This window comes from Strigops habroptila, chromosome 7 (genome assembly GCF_004027225.2).
Source record: "Strigops habroptila isolate Jane chromosome 7, bStrHab1.2.pri, whole genome shotgun sequence".
Classification (NCBI taxonomy): domain Eukaryota; kingdom Metazoa; phylum Chordata; class Aves; order Psittaciformes; family Psittacidae; genus Strigops; species Strigops habroptila.
In genome coordinates, this window is record NC_044283.2 from 53550101 (window position 1) to 53563230 (window position 13130).

At 36.9% G+C, this 13130-nt stretch overlaps 1 protein-coding gene across 5 annotated transcripts in view; it reads right to left on the reverse strand.

The window, feature by feature from the left end:
• The window catches only part of TBCK (TBC1 domain containing kinase), a 99603-nt gene that overhangs the window by 7967 nt on the left and 78506 nt on the right, over positions 1 to 13130 (reverse strand). For all 5 annotated transcript variants that reach the window (XM_030492836.1, XM_032920068.1, XM_030492835.1 and 2 more), the window contains 2 exons: positions 8443 to 8618; positions 3480 to 3639 (listed from right to left, as the gene is read on the reverse strand). In XM_030492836.1, coding sequence (XP_030348696.1) covers positions 3480 to 3639; positions 8443 to 8618 — 336 coding nt within the window. The remainder of the gene's footprint in view (positions 1 to 3479; positions 3640 to 8442; positions 8619 to 13130) is intronic.

Below are 13130 nucleotides of genomic sequence, written 5' to 3' on the forward strand. Positions count from 1 at the left end.
AACACCTAATCTTCAGATCGCCCTATGAAGATACCTATGGGTATCCGTTTGTGTTTTTAAGACAGGTTTGTAACAAGAAACCAACTTCAGCATGCAGGGACTTGCTTCTCCGGCAAGGCTTTTGTAAAAGGCCTGAGAAAGATGACAACAAAATCACTCAAATTCAGTGGTAACTGGACACTTTAACCTATGTGTATCAGATTTCATATAAGAAGAAATGCATTTTTTATAGTGTACTGAGAGAGAGAAAACGTTTCTTTCATACAGAAAATATAGGTTTTTTCAGGCTAGGAATATGCCATACTGAAAGAATCTTGAACCTGACCCTCTCCCTCTTGCCTTGAAAAGGGTCAGAAAGATCTCATGGAAAATCAGGACTGCTTGTCTTTGCTTTGAAGATAATTCATACATTTTATCTATTAGCTACTGTGATGCAATAAGAATGACTACTTTGCTTCAGTAACTTGTAGAAATTGTCTAGGCAACATATTCATAGCCGAATAACTTATCTAGACAAAAAATAATCAATGTAACAATCAGCAGTTAAGGTTTAGAATTTATTTCCCTGCTGTAAAGACACATGTTTTTTAAGCTCTGACTTACAATTTATCTGTCTTTTTCCCAGCCAAGAAATAAACGAGTTACTAATTATTAGACAGATTAAAGCGTCCTGTGTACTTTATTCTATTACAGCATTTAACTGTCAATAAAACGCATGTACCAAACCACAAGGAAACACATATACATTAAACCACCACATCACACAAGTAGAAGTGTGACACTGTCAAAACTGAGATGTTGGAGTATGATTTAATAACAGGCAAGGTATTTTCCTGTTCTAATTTCAGTCAACACTGTGGTAATAGAGGCAAAAAGTTGGAAATGAAAACAGATAATGGCTAAGGACCTCAGAGTTGACTAAAGGAGGGGAGATGAAGAAGTAATGTCACCCTTCCAAAAAAAGACCCAAAACCCAATTCCCATCCTACATATGCATAACTACCATCTGCCTTTGCACTTGCTGTATCTCAGACTTTGAAAGTGTCAAAAATCAGAAGACATGCTATTTGCCATACACCAAAAAAAAAAGCAGCTACAGTTCAGCACTCATATAAGTATTATTCTCCCAGCTGTAATGATCCCTTGCCTATACTGGAATTTACAAGGTACTTATCTATCAATGGATGTGGGAAAAGGGAATTTAATTCACTTAAGAGATGCTACCACTTGAAAGTTAAAAAGCAAAATAGAATCTGGTTGATTAACTCCAGCATAATGTCTTTTATGTAGAGGTTTCCTGCTATTTTCAGAGACAAACAAGTATCTGCTCAGTTACCAAGTGCCCAGAATCCCTTAGGAGAAGAAAGGCTGGCATGAAGTGAGAACCAACCTATCGGAAGGAGTATTCCGTAGAGAAGCACAAGCCAAGCACCACAACACAATGCCCAGTGCAAGCGCCTCTTTACAATACCTTTATGCTGCTAATGGCACATTCAGTAAGGCTCTTGTACATCAGCCAATCTATTCATTTAGCTTTAGGGTAAATTAAATGGTTTAACAAGCAGGATCACTCTGTTGTAATTCTGTCCTAAGGAAGCGTTCAACTAGAGCCAGAGCTATGCTGAAGTCTGTGGCACTCCTGGCTTCCTTTGCCTCCTGCTGGAACAGAGCCGGGATGAAGTTTTCAGTTTTCCCTCTTATCTATCAAGTTCTAGATAGCTTTTTCTTTCCAATTTAAATGTTTTATCATCTGGCACCAAATCAAATAAAAAAGACAGAAATAGAAAAGAAGTGCAAAAAGGGAAAAAAGGCTTTTTCTACACAAAGTTCAGTAGACTCAACTTTGCTTTTAAAAAATTTTTAATTTTTTATTTAAATGATGCCAAGTAAGCTACTGATATGAAGCACAATTGAAAGATTCAACCTTCTAATTATAAATAGCCCCATAAATAATCAGTATTTTTTCCACACTTACCCCCACCTCTCTCCTTCCTGCATAAATTTGAACCAAACATCTAACAGTGCCAATCTCCATATTTTTAATGGGAATAAATAGCACTGAATGCTTCTGAAAAATTCTCCTTTATGGTGGAGGGTATAATTTATGGCTCATTCCTTTTCAGCTGGAAATACATAACTCTGCTTAGAAAAAGTAAATTTTAAGCTGAGTATCTTATAACATTTCTTTGTACAAAATTGTTTGGTTTCCAAGCATTCACTTTTGCAATTTTTCGTATGATTGCATTACCTAGTAAAATTTAGAAAGTATCAGCTATTGTTTTCGTCAAGCCTCCAGCTATATAGTTTCGGACTGGTTAAATTTGTGAATAGTGGCAAACAGTTCTATGCAGTCACGCAGAGTAAAACTGTAACTGGCCTTAAAAAAAAAACCCACAAAAGGAAGGCATTCTAAGCTTTATCAACGCAGTCAAATTGAGGCTGGTTTTATATGTACTTTAAGGGTGCGATAGAGGTGGTGAGTCCCTACTAGTATTTAGGGTCCAGTATTTAATTGATTTGTGGTCAAACTGGTCAATCCAGTATTTTGTTGCTATTTAAAACTCTACACTCTTTAGTTAGACTTTCAAGAACTCTAAAGGCAAATCAAGAGGCAAAGTAGCATTTCTCTTTCATGGAAATGCTATAATATTGACAATCCCAGTTAAACTGGGTCAACATTGTCTCAGCTGCAGAAAGTATGGGTTTAGAGGATAAGCAGCACCCTTTCCCATGACTGAAGTACCTGCGTTTACTAAGCACACTGAAAGTTTTCTTTAGCTGCACTGCAAAGGAAAGATTCAATTTTCACTTAACAAAACATTTTTAAAAAAATCTGAGTTTGCATAAGAAGTCACTACATTACAGGAGAAAATTGTATCTTCTTAACTATGGTGTAACCCACAATCTGCACTGTTAAAAGCCTCTGTCTTTTCTGTCCGCCACACACTTGTTCCAGGTTATTCCTTTGTTCTGTTTTAGACAGACTACTTACAGTTTTCCTTTGTTTCAGAAAAAAACATTTCTGACTGGTCCTGGAAAACAGCTCCTAGAAAATTACTTGGTAGTATGTGGGATATCTCCCATTGACACTCATTAGTGAATACCAAAGCACTATCTTTTTCCTGTTCCTATTCCTCAGAAGGTTAGTGAATGGTTTGGATCTTACTGAGATAAATTAGGATGTTTGGTGTTTTACAATGTAACTGTTGAAAGCAGCTGCATAACCAACCATCAAACAGGTAAGGTGTCATTGAAATAATCTCCGTTTGGCTCTTGGCATTTTATGCACTTAAAGAGAAATATGTCTTGGTCTAGAAGCAGAAATGAACAGCAACAGAAAAATCACTCTCAATCCTGTCATCATACCCAAAGTTACTAATGAGAATTATCCGGACTCCAGCATTTATTGACTATTGTCTGCATTCATGCCATTGATGTATTTTTAAGTATAAACATACACGTTATAGTAATATACTTACAGCAGCTGTGTTCTTCACTGCATTTCCTACAATCACCACAACTCTTCCTTTAAAGCTCTGGAGTGTGGCAGTTGCTGGGCACTGGACAAGATCTCCTTCTGCAGTAAATGCTGATGCAAACGGGACATTGATGCTGCCAGAAATGTGGCCACGGTTAAAGCTTAGGAAAATCAGTTAAGGACATCTAAAAGGCAGAGAAATCTGTGGTACACGCAAAGCTGTAGAAGAAACCTACTCTTCATCCTGGCTGTCGTGATACAACAGTGCTGGTCCTTTGTGCTAGTGTATTTTGACTAACCTCTTTGACTATTTACTCTTATGCAGAAAACAACTTCTGACACTACCTAGAAAAAAAGGATGGAATGAAGAGTAGTTTTTTCATGAAGGACAGAGCACAGCACTACAGAAACTGAATGAAACACTTGGTGCTAAAGAACCAATATCCACAGTATACACATTTTTGTGGATTTTACTTCAAAACAACTCCAGTCTGATAACAGGAGCCAATTACCAATAAGCAGCAGGAGCACCTCTTCCAGAGAAGCTTTATGCAAAAGGAAGTACTTGCAATGAGAACCAAAACTAAATGAGGATTATTGGAAAATTTCTTTAGCCTTCTGACAACTGCCATGAGTCCCCTGCAATTTTGATCCAAACTGAAATTCTAATGTGCATGCACTCAGATTCCCAGACAATGAGCATCATGTATATTATCTGCAATCCCAGTAACAGTGAGTTCGTATTGGGTATTGAAAAGAAAACAACATACAAGTGCAAGCAACACTGAGATATAGTCAGTTGTACTTCACTCTCAAAGGATGATCATTCAATAAGATTTTATGAACAAATACTGAATGTGAAAGTCTCTTCCATAAAATTAAGCTGGATCACTACTACCCCACTTCTTATGAATTTGAAAATGCACTATGACCTTGACAAACCTCTGAATTACTTTCATGGACTGTACACACAAGCCTGGGAACATTCCCTTTCCCCAATAATAAAAAAGAAGAGCTTTGACAAGATGGGAAACAGCAAAGTTCTGCAAAAAAATTTACAATATCAAATACCCAATTAGTCACTCTTTACAACTGTACTTGCAGAAAGCTAGTTTAATTTATAATTAGATTCCAGACTCCTTTTTAAATATAGGAGGTGCCTTAAATGGAGGTAAGATTTAATTGACTTAGGTTAATATTAGCATGCTTTTCTTGTGATTTGTGTAACAGTTTCAGCTTTATGATCATTATTGTTATAGTTTGGGAAAAACATGGCTATATAAAAACATTTGAAAGAACAAAAGATGATCATGTACCATTCATTAATGTTGGTAGTTTGTTTCTATTTTGAAGGGGAAAATTATGACATCTCTCCTTCACTAATCTGTGCCAACCCCCTTTCCTCAATCCCATTTACAACCACATCACTCTCATTGCTACTGACCACAGTAAAAGTTCTGAAACAATCATCAGTTAGACAGAAAATTACTTCGGACAGATTTAGTTGCTCACACTTATGCCATGAGTATGCTTAACTGCTCAGAGAAACTTGACGTAATTTTTTAGAAAATAAATACATTTGACAGCAACATTAGTGCCAAACTAGATAGATCCAAAATGTATTTGCTGTCATTCACACACTCCCTAACCTTATGTGACCATTTAAAGCATTCCAGTACTAAGACAATTAACAAAAAGGCCAAGATTTTGTGCTATAGACTGAGAGACCGTAAGTATGCAGCTATAACTTTTGTAACAGGAATGGAAAACTGCCAGTATTTCTGCTAACATGCTTAATGAAATGAACCTTAGATGAATTGCTGGCCGACACAGACACTGCTTTGAGTATACTACCTTTCATTAGAAAGTTTTCTGTTACAAAGCTGTCTACTGGGGAAAAAGGGCCAGTAGCTGTTGGCCTTGGAATGTGAGCTTCATTAAAAAAAAATGCCTTAGCTTTCAAGTGTATCCTTATATGAAATATGAAACATGTTTGATACTTGATGAAAGTCCTCTCATGCTTTTTTCAAATCACACTGATAACAAAGTAAGAGTGAAGTTTAGCATTACAGACATAGATGATGAAGATGACTAACAACAAAACATATAAAATGACCCTATTTTTTAAACACCTCACAATGGTCTGTCATATTTTAAAACACACACTGCAGTAACAGAGACTGCCTGATTTTATTGTACAGTTTGCTGAAATTTTGTAACACAAAGACTGTTGTCTTACTGTGAGAACTGCACACAGTATTCCTATGTTTTCCCATGCATATGCAGAACCACTGACAGTTCAACAGCTTTCTACAGACCATATGTTTCCTTCTACAACTGCCATACAAGCCAATTCACTCAAGAGGTAATTTTCCTACCTATCAGGCTGCCTTTTTAATGGCATTCCCTACCTCCTAATATGAGATGGGTATGAGGATTTAAAGGACAGGACATTTTAGTCTACCATAAACTCCAACCAGGTGAAAACAGCAGCAGTGATTACAGCGCACTGTTCAAGCTATGAAGATTTTCTCTCCAGCATGCCTCCTTGTCCTGGTTTTGGCTGGGATGGAGTTGGTTTTCTTTATAGCAGCTAGTACTGTGCTGGGGAGTGGAGGAGAATGAGCAAGCAGCGGCGTGGTACTTCGTTGCTGGCTGGGCTTAAACCACGACAGCCCTCATTCAAGAAATATAAATGGAAAGTCTGACTAAAATTCTGCATTATGAAAGACAGCCTCATAAAACTCTTTTCTTCATAGCAGTCCAATGATTTCAAAACAATTGAAATTTTGAATCTACTCTGCTAGAATAGAATAGGATTAGTACGACACTAGAGCAGAACCTACTATCAAGCTATTAGGAAAGCTATAGAAACATTTAAGCAAACACCTTGCCTTTGATCCTGATAATAACATAAATAAATCCATTACTGTACACATATAACAGCCTTTCAGTGCAATGCCTGTAGTCCAGGCATTTCACATTACTCGCCCTCCTTCTGCATTCTCCTTGATGATTTCTAGGAAGTAGCTTAAATAATTAATAACAGAATGATGTATGTAGAAATAGAAACTTTATTTAACTTGGTAGTATCAAAGCTTTCTATGCAGTAATAATAAGCTTTTATAGTTTTTAATTTCAGGGAATTCTCTTTTAAACTGAGTCTGAAAGTATTCTCCCTTGATGAAGAAATTATCTCTCAGAAAATAGCCTGCATTTTTACTGTTTTCTGAATAAAGAGGATCATGTTTCAACAATCTAGATCCAGGAGTAAAGAAGCTGCTGAAGTCCAGAATACAAAGAGTCAAACTACTCAGACACACGTATCTCTACTCAACTGGAATCCCTAATTGATGCGTGAAATTAATACATGCAAGCAAAAGAAAAATTACTTTCTGTGTTCCTTTGACCATTCTGTCTTAACTACACAGCAGATCACATTACACATTCAAGTTTGGCATACAATAAAATTGTAATTCCTTGAAAAATAACAGATTTAATTTGGAATAGTCCAATTATAGTATTCCATTTACTATGTAAATAATAGATTTACGTCTACATATTAAACCCAAGATTTATTTTTCTACTTCACTCTACTTTGTAACAAATATTGCTAAAAATTTAATAGAGAAAAATGTTAGTTATGCAGTTAGTTAGTTATGCACTCTTACGCAGTGTTTTTCTGCATATACAATTACCTTTAAAGTGGTATTTTTACAAGCTAGATGAAAAATATGAAATTGAAACATTATTTATTTTAGCCCAAACATTGGCATCAATCCACCATTCACTTCACTGTCTTGAATTTATACTTTTCTAATAAGCATGCAGTATGTTAGTAGCATTTGTTAGACATTGGAAGATCTTTTCTAATCATACAGGTTTGGGTGCTGGTTGAATCTCTCTTATCGGAGATCTTTAAGATCAAACCACACATGTAAAACGAACAATTCTCCTTTCTGAAAGTAAAAGGTGGACTAACACTCATTATTCTTTTGCTATTTTTCCATTGAGTATTGTTTGCCCATTAAGCTAAAAACATTAATTCTTAATAGGCAAATGTAGATATATAAATAAGGTGTTTTTAAGCTTCTGACACACCAAGCTAAGAGTACATGTACCACAAAATCAACTTCTACATCACCTTTGCTATTATGAAAAGAGCAATGCTTAAAAAAAAGATACAAACCAATAATAAGTATATTCCCAAATACTCAGTATAATGCTCAGTATAATTACCTCGACTAAATCTTGTTATTAATCCCTTTTTTAGATGGATGTTGATGAAGATCTGTGTTCCTGGCAAAGTACATCTATAAGGGCTCCCCTTTCCAAATCCCAAACAAACCCAGTCCCATAACTATGCTACTTCAGAAAAACAATTTAAAAAATACTCTATATACAAAACCCTGTGTATTTGAAAAACAATAAATGAGTAAGGTGTTGATAAAAATATAGCTTCAAGATACCTTTAAGACTTTTCTGGTTATAAGCTAACTAGAGAACATAAGGCAGCCATATGGCTGCATTACCTGACAGTACCAAGAAGGCATTCAATAGGAATTGATTTTCCACTGAGGGACTGGCAAAGTAATGAGCTATCAACTTTTCTTTATCTCCCCTCCACTTAATCGGAAAGCCTCACACCCTTCCAAAATACTAAATGAGGAAGGTCTGCTGACAACTCCTGTCATAAAAAAGTAGCATTAAGGCACTCATGCTACTGATACAAAGCGGTTTAATTAAACCCACAGCTTAAAATGGGAAGGCAAAAATACATTTGTCCTCTTCTCTGCAATCAGGTCTTCCATGACAAACAAAGTCTGCCATTGGTCCTTCCACTGTACCTCTACCACATCCCTTTCCATTATCTATCATTCTAACATTTCACTGCCTGTAGACAATGAAGAAGTAATTAACACAAGCATGATTTGGCAAGGCTGGCACTCAGATTTGAAGGATACTCTTCACTGTTACGGATGTCCACCACCAGCAACTTTGGCTTGCTAGACTTTGTTTTCTTCACAGGTGTTTTGGAATGACTAGGTCCTGTCAACTCACACAAATCAATCAGATCTTCTGCCGAAATTCGTGGTGACACCTCTGCCTTCAGGTCATCCAACTTGATGGAATCCCTAGACTTTAAAAGAAGAAAATTAATCTTAGAGGTGATAGAATACATGGTGTTCTTTGAAACTCCTATTTATTTGACAACCTCAAAGTGTAACAACCCAGTTAGACAGAAACAGATCTTTTCCTTAGAACTCTGAAATAGTCTGTGTTAAAACTATCAATACAGAAAAGCTCCAGAGCAGTGTCAAATGCCTATCTGCCAATTATTCTGCTGAAGTTGTTAAAAATTAAAACTGATTGACAATCTGTGCAAACTCTTTCAGTTTGTGATTTGTTAACGAATTATTCACTGTGGCCGAGGGGGTTACAAAACGCACTAAAAGTTTCTCAGCATCAGAAGTTATGTAAATTGGCTAGAACGCATACTCTGAAAGGAGAAGCTGAAAGGCCTCATCCTTGGAGTGGGAAAAAAGGGTAGCGATTGTAGACTTGGCACAAAACCTGCATGGATGCCTCTGTAAGATACAGAGCTATCTAAACACCAGCTATCACCCCAGCCAAAGACCAGGCACAAATCAGGACACTAGAAGTGTAAGAAAACAGTCCTGTATTATAACCCAGAAAATTCATTCCTCAGTTTTGGGCGATGAGGAAATTGGGGGACAGAACTGTTTTTCATAAGAGAGCCTTAATGTGAATTATCTCAGAACTATTTCTAAGTGCTAGCATTTCTTCACTTTACATTCTTAAAAGATCATGCATATCTAAATGAAGCAAAAAAACCCAACCCCAAACCCTCCTTATTTTTGTGAATAGCAATGCAGATATCCTGTATTTTCATTAATTACCAACACATACAAATCTCTGAACTGCAGAAGAAAATAATTAAATACGGTCACCATTAGCCAGTTGTGAAAGCCATTGTCTCCACCTACCTTCGGAGATTGTTTTACACAGCTGAAACTTTTAAGTGCCATTACAACTACTTTCACCCAAAAGAATTAGCTTGACTCACACAAAATAAAACACAAGGGAAACCTCCAGCTTGTGCAAGAGGGTCACACTTGGATTCTTTACGAGCAATAGGCATGACCTAAGGCTTTTGTTCTTGGGAACATCAGGTTTGCAAATCTTATGTGAAGATCTAAAAGTCAAAGGACTGCTACAGTCACCTTTCCTATTATTACATACACAAACATGAGACTTTTTTCTTTAATCTCCCAGCTACCCTGGTGGGACTTCCAGAACTGTGTCTTCACTAAAACGTCTTTTTTCACTTCAAGTAAATGTTGAAAGTGCTTATTTTTAAAAAAACCTTTCATATACTATGTAATTAAAAATACATTAGCATGCACCATGGTGTTAAGGAGTTAATTTATCATCTTCTGCAACTTTTTTTTTTGTTGGTGCCACTGCCTCAATCTGAAAAATCACAGGTAAATAGTGAAGTTTCCATTATGCTTTAATCCAGCAGGTTGGCTACATACGCAAAAACAAAAACCCACCAGCAAAACCCAAACCATTATGGAACTCAACTTATTCCAAGAGTTATGTATATCAAAGATACACTCATGGAGCTTAGTCATCTTACAATAGAACTGGTTTGTCTTGAGCAACCATTGTGCTCTGGTTGAGCAGGAAGTCAATTATAGGCAACAGCTGTCTATAATTAAGTCTATAGCTGTTTCTAGTGAGTTATTCTGGCTTGTCAGGAGACAGGAACAAACAGAATGACTAGAATCAGGGAGCATCTTCTGAAAGATCTTCAGACTGTTTTAATGTCTTATTCTTGAGGAAGATGACCTATATTAATGAAATAGCTATTTCATCATGAAGATTTGCTTCTGCACTCTGCAGCTGTTCAGAACATGAGCACAGGCATACAGAAATGGACTATAGAAAGTAGAAAAATAGAAAGAATAGAACAAGTAGAACATTATCATATATTACCTTTAAGAATAAGTTATATATACAGGCAACATACAGGTCTTTCTAAAAGTACCAGAATGGCAAATTTTCTGCTTTGAAAAAATATCCCATTTCTATAATCTTATTTTAGATTGCAGTGATCAGACTGATTCATGACACTGTGCATATGGCCAATGGAAAGAAAACCCAAAAAAACCCCCCAAGAGAACAGGAGTAACACACTGAAGGAAATGGAAGCATTACTAACTGGTATTAGCCCAACTGACTATTGGTAGCTCTAGCTTTGTTTCATTTTCTAAATGTGCTAGTTTCTCATTTAACTTGAAGACTATTCCAAGTTTAGAGAACATGCCAGCGAGAACAGGGGTGCATACACATATTTTCCTGGATTATATCTCAGAAAAAAAAAAAAAAAAGACTTCTTAGTCCTTCTGCAGTTAGAAATGCCTTTGTTGTAAAGCATGTTACCAAAATGCACCCAAAATTACTCACAAAATAGGTAATTGTACTTCAGGGAATATATTAGCCCACCAAACTGCCTTTTCCATTATATGTGACAGTATTCAAAACAACAGAACTTACATATTGCTACTCTCAGCACATAATTTACTCCCAAATTCAGAATAATAGAGGTCACAATGCCTTATAATCAGAAAAATGCTTGATTTTCTGGATAATGTGTTATTTGTTTCAACAGAACAGCCAATGCCCACAAGGGAGACCTGTTTCTATAAAAATAACTGTGAGAGATGACATGGCCAACTCCCAGTTCCTGTCTAAAGCCCACCCCCCAGTCAAGTAGCTGGATTTCCCCAAGAAGAGTCCAAGGAAATGAATTGCATCAAAGGGGAGGAGGAGAAGAAAGAAAAAAGTCAAACTCTTCTCACAAACTTCAGACTTGCCAAACAAATTCAGCAGTTCGTGTCTAGGGGATTCACAGCAGGCACAAGCTTGCAGTATCCAAGAAAGGCATCAACATAGAAGGAGTAGTGATTACATAAATACACATTTAACTGAGACAGCTTAATTTGCCTGATGACTAAAACTGGCAGACATCACTACACCCTCCTCACGTGACACTTCTTCCTCAGGAGAACATTTGCGGAGCAACACTGAGGTGCGAAGGGAAGCAAGTCAGCTGCAAAGAGAGTTCAACCCTTGAAGTAGGGTCAGACGGTTACGAGTAACAATAAACGTGGTAGCAAAGTCAGGCACTATGAATGTGGACTATGCCAGTGAAGCTGGCTGAGATGAAATAATACAAATTAGGGCTTCTGGAGAAATATTTACATTATGATGGAGACTAATTACACAACTGCTTCTTTTATTTATATAGTTCTTGTCTAATTCAGCAGACGGGATGAATGCCTCAGGAAACAATAAAAGTTTAAGAGGAAAGCATGAAGTCTACAGCAGAAAACAAACAAAACCAGTCAAATTTTTCCTATACTGATAAAAAAACATTTTCTCCTTATCTGAAAGCATAAAGCCACAAGAAGTGCTCCACAAGTAAACACTGTCTGTCCTGTGAATAGGTTTTAATAACCAGGACATTTCTTTAACTGGGTTGAAAGTAAGGAGAAACACATTCAACTGTTAATTTTACAATCATCCCTGCTTTGACCTAGTATGTCCAGATCTGCTTCAATGGCATATTTAGTGATACAATTCCTCTATGTAGGCTTTGAACAAAGCTGCAGCCTAAAGCTCCTGTGGGAGCTCCTATTCAGCTCCTATTTTCCTGTGGGAAACAGAATTGCTGAATATTTTTTTTTTTAACAACTGTTTTATCAGATGAATTTATTTCCTTCAAATGCACAGTGAAATATATGAATGCACTTATAAGATCATCTTTCCTAACTATGTTTTAAAAATTGACTTTATCTGCTGTATCTGGTAACAACTGTATTTCATGTCAGGCATGTCCTCCAGGAATTTTCTAATGAACTGTCAGCACAAGCTAAACACAGCTAACAATAAACTGTCAATCCTTCTACCCGGTCCACCTCACACCTCTGTTTCATACCACTATTCTGCTATGGATACCTGTAGTTTGGCACTGGACTCAAGTTCAGGCAGTGCTTGAGGCTGTCATGGCCCCATAGCACCTAAACCTTGCCGATTCTTCTGAACCTTTAACACCCTTCCTACTGCCCTCTACAAAAGTATTTTAGCTGTTGTCTTCCATGTCAGTTACTACTCTCTGCCTCAGCCTGGCCAGCTAAGAGGAGATGCACGAAATGCAGGCTGACATGTTAGATAGGAGGCTTAATATTTGCCCTGACTGGTGGTTTCAATTCCCTGTTTAGGCTTTATTATGTCATTGCAGGCATCAGTTTCCAGCTGTGAAGAACCAGAAAGAACAGTAGGTGAGAGAAGGGCGAGGACCCACTTGAGATCACATCCTTTGAGGCTCTTGGAAAAGTTTAGGGCACTGATAGTATCTTCGTAATTATTTACAAATATCCAACAAATTGTGAACAGGCAGTAGTATCCAACTGAGATTTTTAGTTTCCAGCTAAATTAAGTTGCAGTTAGTTACATCTCAGGACAGCTGCTTACATCTTGTTGAATTTATCATCTGTGCTTTTTTGTTATAAAACATGAAGGGAAGGTGTAAGGATTATCCCACAAACCAAAATATCCATGC